The sequence below is a fragment of the Bos indicus x Bos taurus genome, chromosome 29 (assembly GCF_003369695.1).
Source record: "Bos indicus x Bos taurus breed Angus x Brahman F1 hybrid chromosome 29, Bos_hybrid_MaternalHap_v2.0, whole genome shotgun sequence".
Lineage (NCBI taxonomy): Eukaryota > Metazoa > Chordata > Mammalia > Artiodactyla > Bovidae > Bos > Bos indicus x Bos taurus.
This window is the reverse complement of record NC_040104.1, coordinates 50,603,802-50,624,634: the sequence shown is the minus strand read 5'-3', so window position 1 is coordinate 50,624,634 and position 20,833 is coordinate 50,603,802. Positions and strand designations below refer to the sequence as shown.

Sequence of the window (20,833 nt, the reverse complement as noted above, 5' to 3'; positions counted from 1 at the left end):
AAAAGATAAAAAGAGACTGTAGAAGGAAATATTTCATAAGCTAATAATAACAAACTGAGACCTGATAGTCTCTAGGACCAAGCACTCCAGACCAGAGGGCAATGGAGAATCGCCTGGAGACAGAGCAGCCTCTGGACACTGCCAAGAGTCAGAGGACAGCCCCGAGCTGCGCGTTATGAAATCCCAGGACACGCCGGGAACCAGAGACTGGAACAGTGAGGTGCCGTTTTGTCTGTTTTTGTTTCTTTTTATTTTTAATTCTAACAAAGCAGACTTTGTGTGTACTTTTTTAGCAATTTTTTTTTTAATTTTAAAAAACTTATTTATTCTTGGCTGACCTGGGTCTTGCTTTGTGTGGGCTTTTTCTACATCAGTGGCCAGGCTGCTTCTCCCGCGGTCGCCGCGGCCCCTCCTGCTGCAGTGCCCAGGCTCTCAGCCCCAGACTCTCAGCTGAAGCGCTCGGGCTGCCCCGCAGGGTGTGAGCTCTGACTGAACCAGGAATGGAGCTGGCATCCCCCTGCACTGGCAGGAGGATTCCCAACCACTGGATCACCAGGAAAATCCCGTGTTGTTTTTTTTTTAATTGAAGTAGAGTTGATGTGTCGGAGAAGGCAATGGCAACCCACTCCAGTACTCTTGCCTGGAAAATTCCTTGGACGGAGAAGCCTGGTGGGCTGCAGTCCATGGGGTTGCACAGAGTCAGACACGACTGAGCAACTTCACTTTCATTTTTCACTTTCATGCATTGGAGAAGGAAGTGGCAACCCACTCCAGTGTTCTTGCCTGGAGAATCCCAGGGATGGCGGAGCCTGGTGGGCTGCCATCTATGGGGTCACACAGAGTCAGACACAACTGAAGTGACAGCAGCAGCAGCAGAGTTGATGTGTGAGATGCGATTTCCATCAAGAGAATGAGAAACTGAAAGCTTAGCAGGAAGGAAGTGGAGAAGGGGCTGCTCCCTACATCCTGACGGGTGTAGACCGAGCCCTGAAGGGCAACTGGAAGTGCCTTGTGAACACGTAACGTGCACACCTCATGTGGAGCTAGCCGCAAACACAACTCTTTGACCCCAGAGAATGTTTCTCAAAGTGGGGTCCAGAACCTCAGACTCTTGAAGCCAGTTCGTGATGTGAACCCTCTTCTCATAATATAACTAAGTTGTTACCTACCTTCTTAATCTCATTCTCTCGTATGTTCGATAGAGCTTCCAGAAGCTACTGACTTGGTGTATCACTGTGCAATGAATGAGGAGCAGGCAGTGGTCTGTGGTCTTCAAATGAGCCAGACATTAAGGAGACTTGCAAAACTTGGAACCAATGCCACTCTTCTTGCTAAGCTTTTGTTTTTAAACTTATTTTTTTGCAAAATACATGTTAACATGTAATGGGCTTGTATTTTAAATTAACGAATATTTTAAAAATCTCTCAGTTTTAATTGCTAATGTGATACTGATGGATATAACCTACAAACAAAAGCTCTTTGGAAATCCTCAATAAAATTTAGTAAGAGTATAAAACTGTCCTGAGACCAAAAAGTTTGAGAACCACTGCCCTAGAGAAACACATTTTGCATGAGGAAGCACATCCAAGGATGCTCATTGAACCACTATTTGCAGTAGAAAAAAGTGGAATGAACCTATAAGTCCCTTAACAGAAAGGTTAAGTGAACTAAGGTATAGTCATACAATGGAAAATTATAGGCAACTAAAAAGAATGAGGCAGACCTACACATAGACACCAAAATATCTCTGGGACACATTATAGACAAACGAGCAAATGTTAATACATGACATAATATTTTGTTACAAATTTAACTCTGATAAAATGCTAAATAATATCAGATTTTTCCATAGGAACATTGAGCAGTGTAAAAGGATACACGTTAAACAGTAATAGTAGTTACCTCTAGTAAAGAGACCAAGATTGGGGTATGCTTTTTTTTTTTTTAAAAAAAAGGGGGGGCAGGGTATTAATTTCCTCTTGCTCTGAACTTTAACACAAACATACAGACACATAGCAAATTAAAACTATCTGGAAAGTCCCCTCCACCAGCACAGCAGCAGAATGGTGGGGTATCTACTCAAGAGCATCTCAGGGCAGACGCACTGCTCCCAGTCTATCTCATCAGCATGAGTCCATGGAGAACCTCTTCATCCTTCATACTGAATATTCACCATGTTCTGAGCCTATTTGGAAGCTGTAATTTTCTCAAAGCATTTCCACTTTGTTTATCCCATCCTTAACCGCCCAGCTTCTCTCAATCACAAAGATAGTAGTAATAGCAATCATCAAAATATGAAATGAGGGACTTCCCTGGTGGTCCAGTGGTTAAGAATCAGCCTTGCAATGCAAGGGACCCAGGTTCAATCCCTGTTTGGGAAACTAAGATCCCGCATGCCACGGGGCAACTAAGTCCCCCACTGCAAGATATGCTGCAACTAAGATTTGATGCAGCCAAATAAATAAATTAGTCAAAAGGCAAAAAACAATGAAGTGAAAGTAAATTTAATGAGCCCCGAAATGTAGAAGTTTGTCAGATAACTTGACAAATTCCCAGTAATGATCCCCTTCCTATAATTCTGTAGCAGTATATTTTGAGGAATTTATCTACTAAAGATGTAACAAGCTGTGCAGGCAAGTCAGTCACTTTGTCTGTTGCTTGTCAACTTCCCGGTTTATTTCTAGATGTAAGAAGATACCTGGGTAAATGAGATACATAAAATCATACACTCTGGAAACCAAGAGCAAGGGGACCCTCCTAAACTGCTGGAAGATTCAACAACAAATGATCTTTCCAGAGAGCAACCAGCCATTTAAGTCTAGAATCCTGAAAATGTTCCCACACTTTGTAATTAGATTTATACACAATTTGTTGAAATACTGAGACCTTTAGTTTAGAGGTTTATGTTCAGGAGTGTTCCTCACATTGCTATTTGTATTAGCAAAAAATTGCAACAGGGTTCAATTTCCATACACCTTTTCGATGTTTCCTTTGGTAGCCAACAAAAGGCAAGTTTGTCAGATTTAAGAATGAGGTAAAATCACCCGAAATGAAGTTTGGTTTTTCAAAAGCAGAATACAAGTTGTCAGCTATGTATATACAATAAAGAGTTCGGGGAAACACACAAAGATTTGACAGTGGTTACCTCAGTGTTGTAACAGTGCTGGAATTACTGCTCTGTTCTACATTGCCCATGTTTTCTACAGGAAGTTATATCTTTATAATCAGATAAATATACACATATGTAAACAGCCTTTGAGAAAAAGGAGTGCAAGCTTTAGAGAGGATGAATAAGTGGGAAGAATCCCCCCCTGTGCTAACACATACCCTGTGCCCCACATGGAGCCAGGCTCACCTCAGTGCTTTCTCTCCTGGAAACCAATGTCCCAGCTGCCCCCAGCAGCCCCAAGGGACACGGCTGCGTTCAGCTCACTCAGCTGGGGCATGGTGCTCCCAAACTGCACCCCCGCTCTGGACCAAACTCACTGCCCCAGGTAGGGGTTTGAGAAGAAAGCACTCCAAGGAAGCAACCTGCAGAGGAAGGGTGGGTGTTCGAATGGTTTCTAAAAGGATGTTGCTAATCTAAGTCTAGACTCTGCAAAGATTTCAAGACATATGTTCAGCTTTTGCTAAGAACAGGACTTTCATCTGTTTCGAAATAATAGAGTTTCCCCCACACACACAACTTCATCTTCTTTTCGAATTTTCATTTCTCTTTGGAAAAGAGAAAGGGATTTGAAAATAATTAAATATAGATCTAAGTCATTGAGTTCTTTAAAGTCAGGGAACAATGGGCATTGAAACAGAACAAATGCTATTGGGGTAAATTCTGTTAATTTTTAAAATCAATCTCATCATGACTAAATGTTTGCTTATTATCCATCAGTTCACATTCTTTGGTCTATTACTGTTACTCCAGTTCTCTCCAATGACATTATACAGAGTTTTCAAATATTTTTGATGGTGATTTTTTTTTTAAGACAAACTCTTTCAAGATACATAAAATCCTGTCTTACAGACAATAGAATAACACTCAGGATCCCAAAATGCTAAAATCCTACTGACATCTTTAATGATTCCATTCCTTTACAAGCTCCACTGAATGCCTACTACGTATCAAGTTTTGTGCTGGACGCTAGGGATAGAGCAGTCAACCCCACAGAGGATAAATGGTCCCTGACCCCAGTAAACTTATAGTCTGCTGGGGAGACAGCATTAAACACAAATTATGGAAATAATTAACAAATTGGAACTTGGGGTAAGTGCTTAGAAGGAAACACTGTGCTTTGAGAACACATCAGAAAAGTCCATGGAAACTTGCAACCTTACTCCTGAAAGAGGCAATTTCTTTCTTAAAACAAGGAACACATCAAAATTCCTCTTCCCCTCTTCTGAGTCACATTTAGAGGGAGCTGGAGCCAGAGGGTACACAGGCGCATTGACTTTTACTTGAAACAGTAACTCAGGAATGCAGAACTATCCTAGAGAATGGCTCCATCTTTCTGGGAACTTTTGTTTTTCTTTCAATGATGGGAGGAGGGCAGCTGTTACAGAGATTATGTACCAATAAGCCTGGTGTGTAATCATGGAAAATTAGGAAGAACCTACACGCACATCCCTAGGAAAATGACTGGGTAAACTATGGCAAGAACACTTCACCCTATGGAGTATCTCTGTCTGCTAAGTCGCTTCAGTCGTGTCCGACTCTGTGCAACCGCATAGACAGCAGCCCACCAGGCTCCACCATCCCTGGGATTCTCCAGGCAAGAACACTGGAGTGGGCTGCCATTTCCTTCTCTAATGCATGAAAGTGAAAAGTGAAAGTGAAGTTGTTCAGTCGTGTCTGACTCTTCGAGACCCCATGGACTCCAGCCCACCAGGCTCCTCCTTCCATGGGATTTTCCAGGCAAAAGTACTGGAATGGGGTGCCATTGCCTTCTCCCATCTCTGTCTGCCTGTCTGTTAAAAAACAGTGAGGTGACACTTCAGTACTAACACAGAAGGCTCTCCATATCATACTCAGTGGGAAAGTGCAAACCACCATGACGTGACTCAGTTTGGTTTAAAAAAGTGTCTAAACTTTGTATTAATGCAAAGAAAGGGGACTTTTCAGCTGTACAGTGTCCACGGTGGTCACTGTGGACACACACAGTGGAAGGCTTATAAATCCTAACACACGAGGAAGGCTTATAAATCCTTCACCCTGAGAAGGTATGTAGGTACTATCTGAACAATAAAAATACCAAAAAAAAAAAAATTTAACAAAGAAAAACATGTATCAGTATGTATGTACCCTCTCTGGACAGCAGGCATCCTTCTGGAAGGGGACCAGGATGCACCCCTGGTGTTTTGGCTTAAACTGTGAGTTGAGGATGTGCTGTTTTGGGACCTTTGCCCTGAGACCCTATATTAGCCCATTCTTAGAGACACGCCTGAAAAGAACAATCAGCTGTGCCACCCACTGTACGCTGAAGGCAGCCTGAACACATTCCCAAAGGTGTGCCTACGCACAGCCACAGAAGAGCAGATGACAGAGCTGCGGACTCAGCTGGAGGAAACACGAGGGGAGCAGGGCACTAACAGCTCTGCAAGAGGCTGCAGCTCCCTGTCCCCCGGCCCCCTGGGGCCGGCCCAGCACCGGCCCGGGAATGACAGCAGCAGAGAAGGCTAACCCTGAGAGACCACGTCCCTCCATCCAGAACCACAGCAGCCCACCGGTAGGGCAGCGGAGGAGCAGGCTCCCTGGGCGGACCAGATGCCCTTCCCTGGGGTCTAGCGGTTGCCCTGCTGCTCATCTGGTCCGGCCAGACTGGGACCAGGCAGCCAGCATACTGGAGGGACACAGGGACTCCACCCTCCCAGCATCTCCCAAGGCGCCAGACGGGGGCTCCAGAGTCAAAGCAGATCCCAAGGGAGGATACCTCGGCCTCGGGTCACATACAGCCCTAGGCCAATGGCACTGCAGATCCAGAAAAAGACCCCAAGACCACAAATCTCATTCAGGGTTTGGTCTGTTGAAAAATAACATGCTTAGGGAATCAGTTTCTTCAATGCTTGAGATAAATACTAGAATTTCAGAGCGTGAAGGCCATGTGGCCCAATTATGCTTGTATTCTACACAGAGCTGTCACTCTGCTATTTCCTAAACTCTCTCTAGATACAGAAATATATAGAGATAGGGAGATAATCAGGGTGACAGATGCTGTACCTCTAGAGGCATCTGCAAAGGTGTGTTAGAAATGAAGGTCCTTTTGTGGCACAGAACTCTGACCCCCTGCACCTGCCATATGGTGACAGTCGTGTGTTCTCCAAGCCACACAGAATGACACTCAACAGCCTGAGCCATACAGAACAACACTCAACCGCCTTCCACAGAGCCTTCGACATTTCAAACAGATTCTCCCTTGCCCCAAAAGTGCTGTAAAAGGGAATTTGAGGCGTTTGCAACACACCCTATGCTTGTAAATCAGGTGGGGCAACTGGTGCCTCCACTCTGACCATATCCTGCAGTACTGTCATCAGAGCGGGACCTCAGGGAGGGAACCAGGACTGACCTCACCAGAGCAGCCCTTGTGTTATTAAATGACACGGGGACCCAGCAACAAGCAAGTCTCCCCGTACCAGGGACCCCTCACCTCGAGCTGGTGAATTCCAGGTTGGGACCTGGCTGCTGCAACCTCAATCCTGACATGGGCTTCTGACCTGGACACGGAGGCCTGGCCTCCCTCCCTGGATGCCCCTCCCCGCCTCAGCCCAGCCATTCTCCAAGGGCAGACCCAGGAGAGCTCTCTCACATGCTCCTGCATTTCTTTCACCGCATCTTAATTGAGCACTTGTTGTATACAAGACATGATGCAAGGCAAGCAGAGAGAAAAAGTGAGAGCTGAAAAAACGTGGTCAGTGCTGAGTGCCTCTTCTCTGGCTCCCATTGCACAGTCTTACCAGCCAAGAGTCACAGTCAAATTTAAACTGTCCTCTGCTGTGCATCAGACAGTGTGGAATTGGGGTTTTTTTGTCCCCCTACCCAGCTTACCCTCTTGGGAAGCCAGGCATGCAATGCTTTAGAAGAGCTGAGCAAAGTATCAGGCTTAACCAGACCAGGGGCCTATTTTAATTCTTACATCAATCCAACATCAGCAGCTCACTTTGCAGAAGTCTTTAAAACTCTCCAGCCACAACTCAGAAATTAAATGATTCTCCTAGCAACTCCCTCCAGAATGGCTGTGCTTGTAATTCCGGCCGTCACAGGGCAGTCAGGACCAATAAGCAGCGACAGCTCCAGGTTGCTGCCAAGGCCGCCAATGTGCCCTCCACCGTGCCCATGGGCACCGCCCTGCTCTGCCCTTCCACACCACATCACCTCTGTGATGACCCACAAAGGCTGGACGGACGGCTAGGCAGAGCCCCTTCTGCTCCCACCTCCCAGAGCATGCAGGACCCCACCAGATCAGTTCCACGCACTCTTTCCTGTACCTCTTCTCTCCCCTCTGAAGTCTGTCTTCTGGCTTTGTCTAACATCATCCCTGGTCCTGCCTTCCTCCTGTCAAATGTCCTGAAGCTCTCAGTATACAGGAGTCTGCTGACAGCTTCACCCAAGCTCCTGCCACCTGGTGCTCAGAGCTTAACACTGCCTTGTCATTGAATCACACACTGCTGAACCACGTTACCTCCAGCAAGTCTGTTCCTGTGCCCAGCTGGATGGTAAACTCCTACAGGGCAGGGAGAGGACCACACCTCAAACTCCTTCAACACCCTCCAACAAAAAACCAGCAAAAGCTCAGCCTCCCACTGGGTAAACCTACCCAAAGTAAATGCCTTTCAGACAGCCCATCAGTTAGAAAGGGCTGACAGCACTCTTAAGAGTCCCTGGAATACGTGGGCTAGAGGTAAGGTTTGATCACAGAGGGTATCCAGCTCCTGGCACTAGATGGCTGCTCCCCCATGGCAGAGCCCATGTCTCCCCAACTCCTGGGTCCTCAGCGCCCAGCACTGGGTCCTCAGGAAACATTCAATGAAGGGGCAGATCATCTCCAGGATCCATGCTACTTTGTGGTTTTCCTTTCTCCTGGAAGCCTCAACTCACAGGAAGGCAGAGGGAAAGCTTTGACTACCAATACCTGTCCAATGACAAGGAAAACTGAAGACTACTTTTCAAAATGAATTTGATGACTTCCTGCCAAGTTGAACAATTCTGTGGTGCAGATCACAAAATCAAGCTCACTGTAACCTTTTTCTAACCAACTATTCCCTCAACTTCACTACTTTCGTCAATATCACTCCCCAATCACTAGGCCTGCAGCCTTTCCGGTATCTGATCAGTTCAGCCCTTAGGGGCCTCTGCAAAGCTATATGCCCAAAAGCGTGTCTCCCTGCTCCTGGAAACCTCCCATCCTTTCCCTTCTAGTCGTGGGGCCCACACTCACACAAGACCTCAACTGATTCTGAATCTTTATGGCATCCTTCCTAACTCTAACCTCCTCCCCTTCACAGACCTTACACACTGCTGCTGCTGCTGCTGCTGCTGCTGCTGCTGCTGCTAAGTCGCTTCAGTCGTGTCCGATTCTGTGAAACCCCATAGACAGCAGCCCACCAGGCTCCTCCATCCTTGGGATTCTCCAGGCAAGAACACTGGAGTGGGTTGCCATTTCCTTCTCCAATGCATGAAAGTGAAAAGTGAAAGTGAAGTTGTTCAGTCGTGTCTGACTCTTAGCGACCCCATGGACAGCAGCCCACCAGGCTCCTCTGTCCTTGGGATTTTCCAGGCAAGAGTACTGGAATGGGGTGCCATTGCCTTCTCCACACCTTACACAGTACCCTCAGCCTATTACTTATTAAGTGCTGTTTTCAGCTAGTCCAGCCTCTACTCAAATCATAACTTTTCACTTTTTAAACCAAGTCTTCTGTTCTGTTCTCACTGACTCAGGCCCATATTCACTTTCATATGCCAGAAACCCTGACCAATCCTTCTGCCTCAGTGAGGATACTCGCTTGCAGTGTCTGTCCTTCCAGGAAGTGGGCCTTCTCCACCATCTCAAAATCTTGGCATAAGTGTCAATTCTGCTTATCCACATCCCACCCACGGGCAGGGGCTTCTCACCCAGGCCAGCCCAGCTTCTCACACAAGCTTTCCCCATCCTTCAGCCCACTGGCCACCTCCGCTCCACAGAGCTGTGTATAGCCTCACACACTGCCTTCCTGTTAACTCAAACACTCTCCCCTGGCAACCCAACCCCCCCACCCCGCCCCCGCCAAAATCAGAACAGCTGGTAAGGAAGACCAGCCGCTTCGTGGCCACGTGATCCTACCCAGGCCACCAGACTTTCAGAATCTCACACAACTGTTGCTATAACACATGAGAATTTACACGGAGGCGATTCATTTATCTCACATTCAAAAAAAGACCATCCAGGTAGAGGATCTGGATATCCTTCTAATACTGGCCAAGAGCAGTTATTTCCCATCATTCACAACCCTGCAGCTGCTAAGTCTCAGTACACGTTAATTTAATGTAAGACAAGGGAGAAAGCACTTTGATTGGGGTACTTTTCCTCATATGCTCCATTTAGACACTAAGGAGCTTCTCTGATACAAATTCTAGGTGACTGCAGGAATGTGGGGGTGGAGGGGAGAGGAGACAGTTGTTCCAGGCAAATCTAGTGACAACGGCGCCGGTCTTAGGAGTGAGGCTTGAACACTAAGCCACAGTCAGCAGTAGGCACTGACTGGGCACATTGCCAGTAAGCCATCAGTGGGCAGCAGGCAACTGGCGAACTGGGGAGTGGGATACGAGCAGAGTCCACGTTTGGGGGTGGGGGCGGGAAGCACGTGGACAAAGACTGCTTCAGACCATCAAATCTGGCTACCTTCCTTCCCAACGTGCATATGCCCATGACAACGGCCGAGCACCGCCCGGGGCGCGCGGTAAATCACTTCCAGCCAGAGACTAGGGCACCTCTGATGACGCCGGCCCAGCCCGCCCCGATCCCGCCAGCCCCGGACCTCACCAATGGAGATTTCTTGCGCGAAAGCCAGCGAGACGAGCAGGAGAGGCAGCCCCACAGCGATGCACGTGACCATCTTGTCCACGGCCAGCTCCAGCCGCAGCCCCTTAAACTTGGCCTCCGAGGGCTCCTTCAGCAGGAAGTCCGAGAAGACATACTCGGTGGCAAGGTGCGCAATGGCCATAGCTGCGGCGCGCCGGGCTGGGCCGGGCCGGTTTGCGAGGCAGGCCTGCGGACTGCCGGCGTCGGGAGGGCGGTGCGGCGCCTTCGACCGTCACCAGCCCAGCCCGCGGGTTTCGCTTTCCCTTTGCTGGGTCCCCGGTGGCTCCCACATTCCGCCGGTCTTTGTACCGTGATGCGCCGCAGCCATTTTCTCCCGGCGCCTGGCCTGGCGTGTCCCTGGGCTGCTCCGCGGGCACGGGAGCCCGGGTTGCGCCCGCTCCTCCACCGCAGGCCCGGGCGCAGCCACCCCGGCAGGTCCCCGGGCTCCGCGCCGCCGCCGCGCGCCCGAGGGCGAGTCCGCGGCCAAACAAAGCACGAGCCCCGCCGCGAGGCCCCGGCTGCGGCTGCCGCCGCCCCGCGCGCTCTCGCCCGCCCCGCGCGCTCTCCCGGAACCTCGGAGGAGCGCGAGCGCCGAAGGAGCGCGGCGTTTCCGGGAGCCGGAGGGCGAGGTGAGCGCCGCAGCGCCCGCAACCCTGGGATCCACCCCTGAAGGGGGCGTCCGGGCGAGAGGCACCTCGGCTAGTCCTCGCGCCCCTCCCACCCTCATCCCCTCCTCTTCCGGGCGCCGGGAAGTTTGAAGTCCCTTCCGAAAGTGACCTGCCACCCTGCAGACCGGACGGACCCTTACGCCTCACCCCCAGCATTTCTACATGGCGGGATCGGGTCAGAAGGTGGTGCAAAGGCCTCAGAGAGCAACGGGCGCCATAAAAGGCGATCGAGCGGGTTAGACCGAGCAAACGTGGGAGAGGGGGCGCTTAACTCTTGCAGGTACACTGTGGGCCAGGGATGTGCGGGCTCGGAGGGGTGAGCCTGCGCCTGACTCGGTCTCAGGGGTCTGTGCTTCGTCTCTCGCTTTGCCCGCGAGAGCCTCGGTCTGGGATGCTGAGAGACAGTCAAAAGATGCTGTGATCAGCAACACTTGGAGCTGGCAGGACCTTTGAAGAGGAGGGCTCCTTGGGCCGGGGCTGCCGTCTCTGCTCTTTGTACACGGGCAGGTCCGTGCAGGCAAGCCTCTTCTGTGTGCGCTCACCTGCCCTGTGTACATCTCCACCCCGCCCTGCCCTCGGAGTCCTCGTCCCATGGCCTGTACGACCCTCCGCTTAGGGGACTCATGGGACCAGGACCACACAATGGCCAGGAACACAACCCGCATCTCCTCTTGGCCTGAACTCCAGTCTTCCCCATCTTTCTCAAAGCAGTGCCATCCGACCATGCGCCCAAACCAGACACCTGGACTGCCCTGTGTAACAGTGCCGTCTCTCCCAGATCCCTTAGGCAATTTCCAGATTCTCTGGCTTCTCGCTCCTGAACATTGAACATCTAATCATTTTCCTCCACCTGTGCTGCCATCCTCTCTCCTAACCACGTACAGGTAGGCCCTGCAGGCCCCCAAGCCCTTCTCCCAAGCAGCTGCCAAAGGGAGCTTGTAAAAGCTCCAGTCTTATCCTATCACTACCCTTCTTAAAGTGTACCTTGTTTTTAGGATAAAATTCAAATTGTTTAGTATGGCCACTGCCTGCCTTACCGGTTTCACTACTTTCCCTTCAGTTCTTCAACTTAGCCTCCTCCAGACCTTCACCTGCCCCAAAACACATCCACAGTAGCCTCTTTGCCTGGACTGTTCTGCTGGATGTCACTTACCCTGGAGAGTCTTCCTTGCGAACACTAAACAGGATTAATTTTTGTTAACTTTTGTTAAATATTCTTGTGATACCAGCTGCAGGCCTTGGCAAAGTTACATGCCTCCTCTGTACCTCAGTGTTTTCATCTGTAAGGTGATTATACTGCTTAGGATTGAGGTAAACATCGAAAGAGTTAATATACATAAGGTGCCTAGGACATTGCCTGGCGACTGACGAGTGCTGTGTACATGCTATCTATTACTGTTCCCCTCAATTTTTCCTTCTTTATGAAAATCACAATTCAGTTCAGTTCAGTTCAGTCGCTCAGTCATGTCTGACTCTTTGCGACCCCGTGAATTGCAGCACGCCAGGCCTCCCTGTCCATCACCAACTCCCGGAGTTTACTCAGACTCATGTCCATCAAGTCGGTGATGCCATCCGGCCATCTCATCCTCTATCGTCCCCTTCTCCTCCTGCCCCCAATCCCTCCCAGCATCAGAGTCTTTTCCAATGAATCATCTCTTCGCATGAGGTGGCCAAAGTATTGGAGCTTCAGCATCAGTCCTTCCAATGAACACCCAGGACTGATCTCCTTTAGGATGGACTGGTTGGATCTCCTTGCAGTCCAAGGGACTCTCAAGAGTCTTCTCCAACACCACAGTTCAAAACCATCAATTCTTTGGTGCTCAGTTTTCTTCACAGTCCAACTCTCACATCCATACATGACCACTGGAACTAGACGGACTCTTGTTGGGAAAGTAATGTCTCTGCTTTTCAATATACTATCTAGGTTGGTCATAACTTTCCTTCCAAGGAGTAAGTGTCTTTTAATTTCATGGCTGCAATCACCATCTGCAGTGATTTTGGAGCCCAAAAAATAAAGTCTGACACTGTTTCCACTGTTTCCCCTTCTATTTCCCATGAAGTGATGGGACCAAATGCCATGATCTTAGTTTTCTGAATTCTGAGCTTTCAGCCAACTTTTTCACTCTCCTCTTTCACTTTCATCAGGCTTTTCAGTTCCTTTTCACTTTCTGCCATAAGGGTGGTGTCATCTGCATATCTGAGGTTATTGATATTTTTCCCGGCAATCTTGATTCCAGCTTGTGCTTCATCCAGGCCAATGTTTCTCATGATGTACTCTGCGTATAAGTTAAATAAACAGGGTGACAATATACAGCCTTGATGTACTCCTTTTCCTATTTGGAACCAGTCTGTTGTTCCATGTCCAGTTCTAACTGTTGCTTCCTGACCTGCATAGAGGTTTCTCAAGAGGCAGGTCAGGTGGTCTTGTATTCCCATCTCTTTCAGAATTTTCCACAGTTTATTGTGATCCACACAGTCAAAGGCTTTGGCATAGTCAATAAAGCAGAAATAGATGTTTTTCTGGAACTCTCTTGCTTTTTCGATGATCCAGTGGATGTTGGCAATTTGATCTCTGGTTCCTCTGCCTTTTCTAAAACCAGCTTGAACATCTGGAAGTTCACGGTTCACGTTTTGCTGAAGCCTGGCTTGGAGAATTTTGAGCATTACTTTACTAGCATGTGAGATGAGTGCAGTTGTGCAGTAGTTTGAGCATTCTTTGGCATTGCCTTTCTTTAGGATTGGAATGAAAACTGACCTTTTCCAGTCCTGTGGTCACTGCTGAGTTTTCCAAATTCGCTGGCATATTGAGTGCAACACTTTCACAGCATCATCTTTCAGGATTTGAAATAGCTCAACTGGAATTCCATCACCTCCACTAGCTTTGTTCGTAGTGATGCTTTCTAAGGCCCACTTAACTTCACATTCCAGGATGTCTGGCTCTAGGTGAATGATCACACCATCGTGATTATCTGGGTCGTGAAGATCTTTTTTGTACAGCTCTTCTGTGTATTCTTGCTACCTCTTCTTAATATCTTCTGTTTCATTTACAGTTCAACAAGTATGTGTTTAACTGTCCATTGATTTAGTGTTTGTCTCCCCCTTTATTGCTATAAGGTGCATTTAGGGATTAAATAACACATCCTCCTCTGGAGAAGGAAATGGCAACCTACTCCAGTACTCTTACCTGGAAAATCCCATGGATGGAAGAGCCTGGTAGACTATAGTCCTTGGGGTTGCAAAGAGTCAGACATGACTGAGCGACTTCACCTCCTCTAAAGCCTCCCTTCCCCCTCTCCTTACTCCAGTGTCATTTGTTAGAAGGAAGCCAAAGCAGCTGTGGGCCTCATAGCTATGGTCCCAAAACCATTGTTTTGTTTGTTAGAGACCCTTGACATTTGGATATGAAATCTTCTGTGACCAAAATAGTCAAAGTCAAGAGAGTTAAGCCCACTACATGGTCTGTTCTGTTTATATATTCATTTATTTCTGTAAGTAATATTTGCTGAGCAACTATTGTGTATCTGCACTGTGGTCCGTGCTGGGGTGCAGCAGTGAGCAAAAAGGTCTGAGGTCCTTGTTTCCATGGAGCCTAGATTTCAAGGAGACAGACAAAAGTCAAACTAACAGGTAAGATGGATATGTCCCAGGATTAGGGCAACTAAAGAAAATAATGGAAATTAGAAATAACTTGGGAGAGGTCCACTTTAGAGAGGGCAGTCTGGGAAGCTTACATCTGAACTAGGAAAGAGGATGAGGGTGCTGGAAAGAAAGAGCACTCCAGGCACAGAAAGCAGTGTGTGCAAAGGTCCTGAGGCAAGAAGGAACTAGCAGGGCACAGGAAAGCTGAAACAGAGAGGAGTCAGAGGTAAAGCTGGGGATGTGGCCATCAGGGGCAGCCAAATCAGTCTGAGTTTTATAGATGAAGGTAAGGAGTTTGGATATTGTTAAAAGTGAAACCAAAAGACAGTAAAGGAAATTTACCAGGTTAAGTGATCTGATCGGATTTGGAGGAGCACTGTTGCAGCTGTGTGGACTGTGCTTAGAGGGACAGAAGCGACAGGGACTGCCTCCATGATCTGCTCAAGCAGGGTTTGGAGTCTGCAGCCTAGGAAGAAATACATTTTGAATTTATTAGCATAAAGATGATTTTCAGATCCGGGAAGATGAGTGAAATAACCTATGGAGGGGGTATAACACACTACCGCTGACTTGGTGGCACACGTTTATCTTTCATCTCTTTGTCTGCTCTGGGTCCTCACAGCAGCGCAGCAGGCTTCTCTAGTTGCATGTTTCAGGCTTAGTTACCCCTCAGCATGTAGGATCGTAGTTCCCCAGTCAGGGATCAAACCTGAGTCCCCTGCATTGGAAGGCAGATTCTTAACCACCGGACCACCAGGGTTATTTATTTTTCAACAGTCCCACATTTATTTTTCAACAGTTCTGGAAATCTGAAGTTCAAACTCAGTTTCACTGCAATAAAGTCAAGGTGCCAGCAGGCCTCCAGAGGCTCGAGGGGAGAATCCGGTCCTTTGCCTTTTCCAAACTTGAGAAAGCATTCCTGCATCTCCAAAGCCAGCAGCATAGCACCTTCCTTCATGTGTCCCATAGCTCCCTCATCTTTTTTTATACAAACACCGTGCTTGCATGCATACTCAGTCACTCTTTTGTGTCCAACTCTTCCCACCATGGACTGTAGCCCATCAGGCTCCTCTGTCCATGGAATTTCCCAGCCAAGAATACTGGAGTGAGTTGCCACATTTTCTCTTTCAGGGGATCTTCCTGATCCCAAGGATCAAACCCATGTCTCTTGCATCAGCAGGCAGATTATTTACCACTGTGCCACCTGGGAAGCCCCATAAGAACACTGTGGTTACATTTAGGGCCAATCTGGGTAATCCGATATAAACTTCCTATCTCAAGATTTGTAACAATCATAGCTGCAGTCTTTTTGCTGTACACGATAACATTCACAGGTTCAGGGAGTGGGACCTGGAATCTTTGGCTATACTATTCAGCCCGCCCCGGAGGGCCGAACGAAGAAAAGGGCCCAGTTCAAGTTGGGAGGCATGCTAAGATGTAAGTCAGAGGGAGGAGAAGGAACTCGCAAGAGACTGAAAGGAAATAGCTGCTGCGGAAGAAGGAAGGTTGGCAGGTCATGTTATGGAGCCAGGGAACTAGAGGGTATCCAGAAGGAAGGAGCTGCCAAGTGTTACTGAGAGGTTAAGTAAGATAAAGACTGGGAAGAGGCCACAGAACGTGGAATCATTTCCATTATCATTATAGTCGTGATGGTTTTGATAACAGCAGACTGGGGTGCAGAGTTGGGCAGGGCCCTCTGGAAGGGAAACCTTTGGAACAGGTGAAGGCATGCATCTGGTGAGGAGACAGAGACAAGTGTGGACAGCACTTTCAGTTCTGCTATCAAGGGAACAGAGGACCTGTGTTGGAGCAGGTTATGGAGTTAAAGACAGTGATTGTTTGTTTGCTGTCTGTTTTTAATGGAAGGTATTGCTGATAACTTCGTGCAGGAGGGAAAACAGATGACTAAAGGAATTAAGTTCTTGAGAAAGCAAGAAGGGATGCAATCTCCAGAGTCCAGAGAGACTGGCCCTGCCAGGAGCAGGCACACATCTTCTGTTGTAACAAGAGGAAAAGACATGTATAAATGTGATTCATTTTCTCAGCAGAGTGAGGCTGAGCATGAAGAAGTGTGGTACCTCTGAGAAAACAATACTTGGTGAGAGTCGTGTTATCTGTGGGCTTCCCAGGTGGCTCAATGGTACAGATTCTGCCTGTCAATGCAGGAGAAATGGGTTTAATCCCTGGGTTGGGAAGATCCCTTGCAGTAGGAAATGGCAACCCACTCCAGTATTTTTGCTTGAAATTCCATGGACAGAGGAGGCTGGCGGGCTACATTCCATGCGGTTGTAAAAGAGTCAGACACAACCTAACAACTAAACAACAACAACATTATCTGTATATATATATTGTCACTTTTCATTTCCTCTAATGAGTATAACTAGGATAGTTCCTAAATATCTAAAAAATAATTCTCTTTTAACTAATCGCCTGCTCCAGGTAAAAAATTTACCTATTACTAGACCTCAGGTTGGAGAAGGCAATGGCACCCCACTCCAGTACTCTTGCCTGGAAAATCCTATGGACCAAGGAGCCTGGTAGGCTGCAGTCCATGGGGTCGCTAGGAGTTGGACACGACTGAGCGACTTCACTTTCACTTTCCACTTTCATGCATTGGAGAAGGAAATGGCAACCCACTCCAGTGTTCTTGCCTGGAGAATCCTGGGGACAGGGAAGCCTGGTGGGCTGCCATCTATGGGGTCGCACAGAGTCAGACACGACTGAAGCGACTTAGCAATAGCAGCAGCAAATATTTGATAGGCAATGGCAACCCACTCCAGTACTCTTGCCTGGAAAATCCCATGGACGGAGGAGCCTGGTAGGCTGCAGTCCTTGGCGTCGAGAAAAGTCAGACACGACTGAGCGACTTTACTTTCACTTTTCACTTTCATGCATTGGAGAAGGAAATGGCAACCCACTCCAGTGTCCTTGCCTGGAGAATCCCAGGGACGGCGGAGCCTGGTGGGCTGCCATCTGTGGGGTCGCACAGAGTCGGACACAACTGAAGCGACTTAGCAGTAGCAGCAGACCTCAGGTAGGGCGTTGAAAAAAAAAACTGTAAATAGCTATCTTTATGATACATGAAACTTTATTAAAAAGAGAAATGGTATAATCAAACTACTTTTTGGTTTCATTTTCATTAAAAAAAATAAGCTAAGAGAAAAGGAAAAGACTTACAACTAAATAATTTGTTTTCTAGGTCAGTTATAAATAAGGCATTTATCATGATTAATATTATGAAATTATATAGCCTACACATGTCTGAAAACTGTAAGCACATACTAAAAATCACATTATCAGTGGTTAGCAGTCTGGAATCCAGATCCTTGGGTATCATGTTTGATATGACATTCAAGCAAACTATGAACAGAACTATTAGCATTTGCATCCTGTTTATGTAAGACTATAGCTTCTATCAAATTACTCATTTCCCTTCACCAAGATGAAGATAAGACAGTATGAAAGGTCCCTCCACCAATATTTATTAGGTCCTACTTGTTCACTTGGACAGCCCTGTAACCCACTGCTAAGGCAGATGTACTAACAGCCTCCATCTCACAGCAGCATGGGCTAAGGGCAATTTCTCAGTCTAGTAATAAACAATGTTACTTTTATCAATCTTACACCTAGAGCTGAGGCATATATATACAGAGTATGGATTGCCTCTTAATGGGTTGAGCTTAGTTGTTCAATATTTTATTTGGCATTTGAGACTTGAAAATTATAAAAATATATCTCAAAGTTGATTTATTGGTTTAAAAATTTGCTACCGGGACTCTCTTTTATTAGCCTTTTCTTTCCTCTTCCCATCAAAGACTATGTCTTTCTCCTCCCAGCCAGTCAGCTGCATTGATGAATTCCTTCTGGTGTTTTTCACATGATGACACTGTCTTTATTTCATAAAAGATGGAGCCTGGGAAAGATCCTCCTAACAGTGAAAAATCAGACTCAAGAATCAAGGCCAGGCTTGCTTCCTGCAAAGTTTCCCTCCCGCCAAGTTTCCCTCCCCTTGGAAGCTTCCACTAAACTCGCAGGGAGTGTCTTGACTCACAGTGGGAGAATCTAGCCTGCTATTTCAGATTCCAGCCCTCCACATTCTGAAATACAAATTCTTTGATTGATCTTTGAAAATACAAACATTGCCACAGAAACATATTGTAAAAAATGTATAAATGAAGTGAGTTGTAAACATTCAACTCAATGTAAACATTCAAATATCTCTACAGGTTTGTATAAAAACAGTATTTTTTAAAAATGCGTATAACTTTGCTTCTTGTAGCAAACAGTGCACAGGCTATTTATATTAAAAGGGAAAAGGCCAGGGGAGCTGGCTAAAGCCTCCAAAAAAGTCATTTGATCAAATTTTATCAGCAGATACTGATTTAGACATTTTCAGGGACACCCCAGAAAGTTATTTTTCCTGGAACCTCTAAAGGAAGCATCTTGCATAACAGAGATGAAAAATCAGTGCCATTCCAGTTAGATGTCTGAGGCAGTGTAACTCTTTCCCGAAACTGTCCATATATAGAGACTTTGATGGTAAGGAAGCACTGTTTAAGAATTATGAAAGATGGAAAACAAAGGTATCTTTCAGAGGGTCTTCACACTTCGACGAGCTCATTCAGAGAACAGACTGGGTCTGCTTTCTCAGTCACGCCCACTCTTCTATTTCTATTTTATACCTGAGGATTATTCACAGCCCCTTTAAAAATAAAGAAAGAAAAGCACATTGCTTTGACTGTGTTCCAGAGGATCGGAGCCTGACCCGGTAAGTGGCGGCAGGGTCCTCGGGGAGCGGTGCCCTGTTCCGTCTCCCTGCCGAGGACGCGGGGGTCACAGGGCGTCGGTGGGGAGCGCGCAGGACTGGACCTCCTGGTACGCCGCCCGCGGCCTCGCGGAGCACAGCTTGAGCGAGAGGACCACCGAGAGGACCAGAAGGAGGAGGCCGAGGACGAAGAGAATGACCAAGGCTGCTCGTGCTCCTCTGGGATCCAGACTCTGGCCAAAGAAGTAGAGCTGCTCCTCGCCGGGTTCTGTGCAAAAGAAACGCGAGCTGTCAGGGCACTTTCCCTGCGGAGTGAATCCCGACCATTGACTACAGGGTCGGGGCGGGCATCGTTACCGTTAGAGGGCGCGGATCCGGATGCACCTCCAGAAGGAGACTTGGTGGAGTATGGAATCCTGTTGTCTGGACAAAGAAGACAATGTGATGGTTTATAAACAATAGAAGCAGATTCTTTTCACTACCTGAGTTGTTTCCAGAGTTAAGTCATTTCACCAACAAAGACTTGATCCTATCAGTATCTGTAAGCCTTTATTGGATAGTCACTGTGCCTATTTCGTGCCAGCATACCCCATCCACCCTGCAAACTTCTGCTCACCTATTAAGATATCCACCCGTGGAACCTGGGTTCATGTTCCCCAGCCTGTTAATCATTGCCCCCTGCTGCTGTCACTGAACCCTGTACCCTGCACTTTATCTTGGCATATACCATAGTCTACTACAGTTACAGGTCTGTCTCTCTTACTTGACTCTGAGCTCCTTGGAGGCCCTCATGCTTCCTATTTTCAAAGTCTGCAGGAAGCCTGGTACTATCAGCTGGCATTACAGACAGAAAACAGTACCTATGTTTCGAAGGACTGTGTAGGTTGTCTCCATGCCAGCATGAATATGGTCAGACACATGACAATGTAACAACCACGTCCCTGGGTGATCTGCAAACAGTTCAATGGTTTGGAATGTCCCGGGAAAGAGGTCATGTACATCTTCTCGGTAAGATTTACCTATCTGCAGGTAGAAGGAAATAATAAAGATAAGAGCAGAAATCAATTAAATGAAGAATAGAAACATAATAAAGATAAAGAAACCAAAAGCTGGTTCTTTGAACAAATCAGTAACATTGATGAACTGTATGGAAACCAACCTGTGCTGGTCCCCAGTGATCCCTGTCTCCTGGTACTCAGTACCTTGGTAGTCCCCTCTCACACTACTATCTGACGGTTGGTCCTTGAAGCCACCAGCATATGGCAGAAGCAAATGGCATTCTGCTTCCCTTTCTCTCCCACTGGATCGCTCACTCTAGGGAAGCCAGCTCCCATGTCATGGTAAAGAACTGAAGCCTCTGGCCCATAGTCCTGTGAGTGAGCTTGGAAATGGATCCTCCAGCTGCTGTCAAACCTAATGACTGTAACTCCAGTTGTCATCTTGATTGCACCCTCACAAGAGATGCTGAATCAGAATCAATGAGCTAAACTCTTTCCAGCCTAACCCAGAGAGATTGTGAGATAATAAGAGTGTGTTGCTTTAGGGCACTACATCTTAGGGTGAATTTGTTATGCAGCAAAACTCTAGACAAACTGACAGAGGAAAAAAAAAAAACCCACAGATTACAAATATCAGAAATGAAAGGAGGTCTATCACTAAGACTTTATAGACATTAAAAAGGATAGTAAAGGAATGTTATGAACAACTATCCATGAATT

The 20,833-nt window shown here is 47.3% G+C and overlaps 2 protein-coding genes across 6 annotated transcripts in view; both read right to left on the bottom strand.

Annotated features, from left to right (window-relative positions):
- Positions 1 to 10,585, bottom strand: part of PANX1 (pannexin 1) — a 59,393-nt gene extending 48,808 nt beyond the window's left edge. For 3 of the 5 annotated variants that reach the window (XR_003509316.1, XR_003509317.1, XR_003509318.1), the window contains exon 1: positions 10,005 to 10,185. Coding sequence is in view for 2 of the 5 variants with exons in the window: in XM_027531310.1 (XP_027387111.1) it covers positions 10,005 to 10,185 (181 nt within the window). In the remaining 3 variants the exon portion in view is untranslated. Of the gene's footprint in view, positions 1 to 10,004 lie in introns of all 5 variants that reach the window. The other 2 variants (XM_027531310.1, XM_027531308.1) reach the window with 1 other exon arrangement.
- Positions 10,586 to 17,358: 6,773 nt separating this feature from the next.
- HEPHL1 (hephaestin like 1) overlaps positions 17,359 to 20,833 on the bottom strand; it is a 92,511-nt gene continuing 89,036 nt past the window's right edge. The window contains exons 18-20 of the mRNA XM_027532024.1: positions 19,976 to 20,138; positions 19,473 to 19,538; positions 17,359 to 19,383 (exon numbers count right to left, since the gene is read on the bottom strand). Coding sequence (XP_027387825.1) covers positions 19,184 to 19,383; positions 19,473 to 19,538; positions 19,976 to 20,138 — 429 coding nt within the window. The 3' untranslated portion in view covers positions 17,359 to 19,183. The remainder of the gene's footprint in view (positions 19,384 to 19,472; positions 19,539 to 19,975; positions 20,139 to 20,833) is intronic.